The following is a 6,258-nucleotide window of genomic DNA, read 5'->3' as shown; positions in this document are numbered from 1 at the left end:
TCCTGCAGGAGAGCAATCTGTGGTCCAAGGAGCACCCCCCAGCGTGATTTAAAGGAGGCTGGGAGGACTTCACTCTACAAGCCTCTCTCCTCCTACTCCCCAAGGCCAAGCTGCCTTATCAGTGCAATCCCGGCCTTCCTGGGGCATGAATCACATGCCAGGCCCTGGGCTAGGTATGGGACAGTACAAAAAGTTAGCAGACGAAATCCTACCCACAAAGATCCCACAGTAGAGCAGAAGGATAGACAAGATAACAAGCAATTGCACAGAGAAAAAGAGAGAGTTCCAAACAAACTAGTGTTTAGTACCGACCAGGAAACCCCTGAGAGAGGAGTGAGGTAGATCTTTAAGCACTAATTGTGGAGACTCTCCAAGATATATTGTTGAGTAGAAAAACATAATTTATTGAATAACATATTATTTATATTTCAAAAAATTTTCAAAACACATTGCAATAGTCTACCTATGGGTACATAAATATACATGTAACTACAAAGAAAAAAGGTCTAAAATATCTAATTTTTTTCAAAAAGTGTATTAGTTGTCTATGAAATTAAAAATTAGTAACAATTTTTAAAATTCCGGCACACTCTTTGTAGGACCTTCTGGAAATATTTGCATTTAGCTAAGATGTATATCACATTGCCTGTTAATTGTGACAAAGCAGTTGGCATTATGAGTCATGATTTCATCTAAGAGACTATTATTTAACAGAACAATTGTCCTGAGGAAATGAGACATAAGACAGATGTGTGCCAGTAGAGGGAAGGCGAAGGAGAGTTCAGCATAAGGATCTGCTGCATATATAAGGAGAAAGACCTAGATGCCACCTTTCTGCTCTGCAGCTTTCAGTTTTACCTAAAGCTGGCCCTTTAACAAGCTGAAAGCTCACATAACAGTTTCTGGGCCTAGTCATCTAAGGGAGATTCTCCATCCCAGCTGCCTATTAAAATCATATAGGCAAGCTTGCTAAAATATCAGTGCCTGGCACCAAGACAAATTCAAGTGAGATCTTTGGAAAGTTGGGCATGGGCAATGGTTTTAATATGACCAGAGCTGAGACCCTCTGTTGGAAGAATCGTGCATGCATGCTTACACACACTGTGGCACCATTCCAGTTTGGGCCACATCACGCTTGCAGAGTACTCCAAAAATGATATCAGTTGCAGGTGCTGTTTAAACTTGAGGGGAACATGGGGAAAGGAAAAATAGTTGTATTCTTGTGTTATGTGATTCTAATATTGTAATGCCACGTGTTTGGTTTATTTCAGGCTCGACTGACCAAAGAACAGCGCTGGGGCAGTGCATTACTTTCCAGAAACCACTCCTTAGAAGAGGAATTTGAAAGGGCAAAAGCAGCAGTGGAGGTAACTTTTTTAAAGTTGTTTTTCCATTTCATGTTGCTGAGCGTGAAATTCAAAAAATCTTCAGGACACACACAAAATGGGTCTTACTTTATAGACATGAAATAACCATGTTTACAATTGTTAGAATGAGACCTATTACCAAAGAACTTTTGATTCTAATAGATGTCACCTCTCATGCCAATTCCGTGACAGATTAGCAGTGACTGTTTGAAGTCTTGGGTCAGAAAGAACTCGGAGCCTCATCTAGGCTCTATGATGAACCTGTGCTATGCATTTGCTTATGCCTCTCTGTGAGGCCAAGGTTCATGCCTGATGTTTTTATCTCTCTTGCATCTACACAATATCTGAAACATAGAAGGTCTTGCCATTCCAGAAATATTATACATTTTTTTAACTGCAAAGGCACAGCTGAGATATTCCAGCCAATGGAGACCCTATCTTGACTTGAGCCATAATTCTTTACCATTAAGGGTATCCAAAACAATGACAATGTTGATAAATCAAATGAAATACTTAATTTAAACATTAATTTCCTTATTTAGCTTTCTAATAAGAAAGAAATAAAAGAGGAAGGGGAGAGGCAGGAAGAAAGAAAGGAGGAAGGGAAGCCAAAAAAAATCCCCCAATCTTTGCTGGTTTTTATCCATTTTCTTTCTGGTTGGAATCGCAAACAGTGCATCACAGATGCCATCTGTGAGTTTCCTCTGAGCTTTGCTAGATTGCTCTCTGAGAGGGGAAACCCAAGTAGGAACTTGTCAGGATCTCCACTTCTATTACTGATGCGAAATCTTGAAATTTGAAAGTATTCCTATAATATGGTTCATTTATGTGGCTGTCTTACCACTAGAATTTGGATGAATTTTTTATTGTGAGCAGTCTTTTGATAATTCCATATTTGAAATCCAATTAAATCACATTTGCAGGTTAATATTAAAAGGATTCTTTATATTCTGGGAAGTAATTCCAACCATAATTACATATCATCCTTCAGAATCCCAATAAGAGAACGCTATTATCCCATCATGGTACAATCCACCCAGATTTCTTCTTTTAATTTTAACTTTTTTTAATTAAAAAAAAGTTTATGCATATCTAGTGCTCTTGAATGTGATCAACTGATATATTTGATTGAGACCACATTGTCCGGCTACGTGGAGACTGTAACTCAATTAATGTCAAATGTAGATTTTTACAGACTTAAGAGCTAATTTAAAAAAAATTCATCTTTTGGACCCCTACTGTGTATAGCATACTGAATTAACACTAAAAAGAAAATTATTTAGAAAAATAGAATCTTGGGTAGGTAAAGACATTAAAGTTTATCTGGTCTCTTTTAAAAATGAGAAAATCAGTGTATTCACATTCAAAAGACTCAGTTTCAAAGTAGAATTGACAAGACAAAAATCATCCATCTAACTATCTAAATGTGTGATATTTAGATATAGATATGGATTTACAGATATATCTATATCTATAACTATATCTATCTATATCTACATGTACATTCACAAAATCATTTAATCTTAGTTTCAGTAGAGACCTATTCCAACTGGGCACACAAAACAATTTTTTTTCTATTAGAGAATATTTGACAAATTATTTATTTAAACAAACCCTGTTTCTACTTGAACACTTTCAGGTAGGGGCAACTCACTTCTTTTCAAGAAAATCTATTTCAGTTTTGGACAGTTCTAACTATTAAAAAGCTCTTTCCTGTATTATGCTAAAATTGTCCTACCAGCAACTTCCAGTTTTAATCTTGGCTTTGCCCTCTCTGGAACAAGGCAGAATTAGTTAAACTCCTTCTCCACATGACGCTCACCTTACCCCTCAAAACCTGTCTCTTCCTGGTTTTCCCTTGTCTCTCCTGGGAATTGTGAGACTTTGGTTGTTATTCCAACTTGTCACTAATGGCTAAAGACAACATCCACACCCCAGTTTCCACATCTCAGTTTCCACATCCCTAGGAAGCTGTAAATTACTTCAGGTAGTCATTCAACAAACATTACTGGCTGTCTACATGAGCTGACTGCCTAACTAGGCACCACAGATAAAGAAAGCCAGCTTTTATTAACTGTCTTAACAATAGCATGGACCAGAAAACCAACTTGGACAAATCACTTGCTCCCTCTACTTTTTTTCTCATCTGTAAGATGAGGGGATTGGATTTCTGATACACTAAAACCCTATGAATATTAAGGACAGAATTCCCAGCAAATCAGAAAATTATAAACAAATTTGTTCAGCCGGAAGCTTGAAACTGAGAAGTTTCCCTAAGGAATGAGGGAAGAAGGTAAGCACAGATTTAGAGAAAAGAAGTGGGGGGTGGGTAGTGTTTCACTAAGCTGATGGTAAATCAGACCTCAAAACTGCACACATACATGTACTGGTTACTTCCTGACATTATTCTTATCCAAAGTATAATCTAAATTCATAGTAGAGGACATAATGAAATGTATCAGGGTCTTGGAAATATACATGCCCTTGACCCAGCAATTTCTTAGATTTTATCCTAGAGGAATACCCATGAAAGTTTGCAAGATTTTATCTGTAGAATTGTTTTAAGCAGTGAAAATTTGGAAACAGCCTAAATGTCTCATAATAGAAAATTAAGTTATATCTCTACAGTAAAATGCTATGTAACCATTAAAAACTACATTATAAATATGTATTTAAGATCATGTAAAATGTCTAGTGATAAATTAAATAATAATTTATATACTAACAGCTTTACAATACAATCCCAACTTTCTAAAATAGTAATAGCATAATGCCTAACAAGTTAAAGTACGTACTATGTGCCCAGCACTCAGTCAGGAGCATTACATTGCCTCTCAGTCAATCCTCACAGCAGTCCTATAAAGAGGGTAATATTACTATTCTCACTTTCCAGATGAGAAAACTGAGCCTTAAAGAGATTGCAGATGGTTAAGCATCACTTTATAAGCAGTTAAAATAGACTGAAAAATAAGCAACCCTCGTTTAGCAAGTTACAAAGCCATGATTTTCCCCTACTCCAGAGCCCAAATTCTGAATTACTACACTATATAAGCATAAATAAAGTCTGTGCCCAAATGTTAACAGTTATTCTCGGGTGGCTAGACTTGGAGTGATTTTATTTCTTCCTTTAGCTTATCTGTATTTTCCAAATGTTCTATCATAAACACGTATTATGTTGTTAATCAAGGAAAAAGTGGTGAGTTATAGTGGGACATAAGATTCTTAAAGAACTAAGAGAGCCTCATTCTTCGTTTCAAGATGAATAATGGTGCAGACAGCCTTCATCAGAGACAGTTCCGACACTAGTAAGACCCAGACAAAAATCATTTTCCAAATAAAATTTTTCCAGTCCCCATTTTATATTTTGATATCATCTGATTCCAATATTCCTTTATTTCACATTATATGTCATTCTTAAAGACGACTTTATCTATCTATCTATCTATCTATCTATCTATCTATCTATCTATCTATTTATTTATTTAGTCATCATCCTGCATAATGACCTTGCACCTGGTTGCTCTGCCAGCTCTTTCTTTTCCTCATGAGTTCCACGGGCATTGCTGTTCGTTTTCTCATTGTCTACTGTCCCTACTCAGTCTTCCCTCTGCAAGGAACACTCTTCCCCCAGATCCTCATGTGGCAGGCTTCTTCTTATCATTCAAGTTTTAGCTTGAGTGTCAGTGCCTCAGAAAAGTTGAACCTGACCACCCCGTCGCTATCACAGCACCTGGAGTTTTATTTTTCATCCTTACATCTATCACTGTTCTTTTCTGGTTGTTTTTTATTTGTCTGTTTGCTGTCTGTCTTTCCACTTTAAAATATAACCTTCGTGAGAAAAGAGGACCAGTCTCTTATTTACTGCTGTACCCCAATATCTAGAACAATGTCTGGTACTTAACAAGTATTCAGTAAATATTTATTGAATTAATAAATGGATGGATAATTATTAATCACATAACGTGGGCAGTTCTTTCTGTCTGTCATTGCATATAAAGTGCCATCATCTTCTAATATAATTTAGTATCTGCATTTTCATAGCTGATATAAATAAACAATTCTGCCTATAGCATACAGGTTTCTGCCAAGAACTGTGCTAAAGTGTCTTCCGTGGTTGTCTTGGTCTCAATGTCAATCAATGAGATGCACTTATAAGAATGCAGGTGGCACCAACCATCTTGCCATGGAATAACACTGGGCATGTTTTGTATTTTGCATGGAACAAACTAGTTCTTACTGATATGAAATAACTCCGGACAACATGCATTTCAAGTAATGTTTGAGCTAAAATGTCCTAAAATACATATCTTCTGCCAAAGAAAAGACAGATAATGCCACATCCACATTTATTGTGTATTGTAAATGACCTGAGAACCCATTTAAGCACAAAGGCTGATAGTGCTCAAGCTCAAGATAAACTGTTAGTTTTAGTGAGACCTTGAGGCTTTTTGCCTCCATATCTTACATTTTATTGAAAAAAAATTATTTCTGCTCAAAGTATTATAACTTTAGGACAAAGAGCCAAATATTCTTACCCTGGGCTTTTTTAAAAAAACAAAAACAAAAAAACAAAAATCAAACAAACAAACAAAAACGCATCTTCCCTGAACAGGAAAGGAGAGGAGCTTCCCCCCATGCTTCTTCCCAGATTTTCTTCCTCACTAGCAGCCTAAGTGCACAGTCAGCTACAACAAGTCCCTAGGAAGGAAGCACAGCGAGGCATGGAAGTGAGAAGCAGGGAAGGAGCCCCAGGAGTTCAGTGAGGCCCAAAGCTGCCTCCTAGGAAGAGAGACCCCTAGAGAGAACTGTATTGCATCTGCGGAGGAGGGAGAAGGTCACATGGGCAGCCTGCACACCTGCAACCACACACCAAAAAGACTTTTTATCACTG

General features: G+C 37.1%; 1 protein-coding gene across 14 annotated transcripts in view; it reads left to right on the top strand.

Annotated features, from left to right (window-relative positions):
* PEX5L (peroxisomal biogenesis factor 5 like) overlaps nt 1-6,258 on the top strand; it is a 199,162-nt gene that overhangs the window by 148,280 nt on the left and 44,624 nt on the right. For all 14 annotated transcript variants that reach the window (XM_006910861.1, XM_006910867.1, XM_006910864.1 and 11 more), the window contains one exon: nt 1,272-1,367. In XM_006910861.1, coding sequence (XP_006910923.1) covers nt 1,272-1,367 — 96 coding nt within the window. The remainder of the gene's footprint in view (nt 1-1,271; nt 1,368-6,258) is intronic.

The sequence above is a fragment of the Pteropus alecto genome, unplaced genomic scaffold (genome assembly GCF_000325575.1).
Source record: "Pteropus alecto unplaced genomic scaffold, ASM32557v1 scaffold33, whole genome shotgun sequence".
Classification (NCBI taxonomy): Eukaryota; Metazoa; Chordata; class Mammalia; order Chiroptera; family Pteropodidae; genus Pteropus; species Pteropus alecto.
Note: the sequence above shows the minus strand (reverse complement) of the source record. Positions and strands in the feature narration are given on the sequence as shown.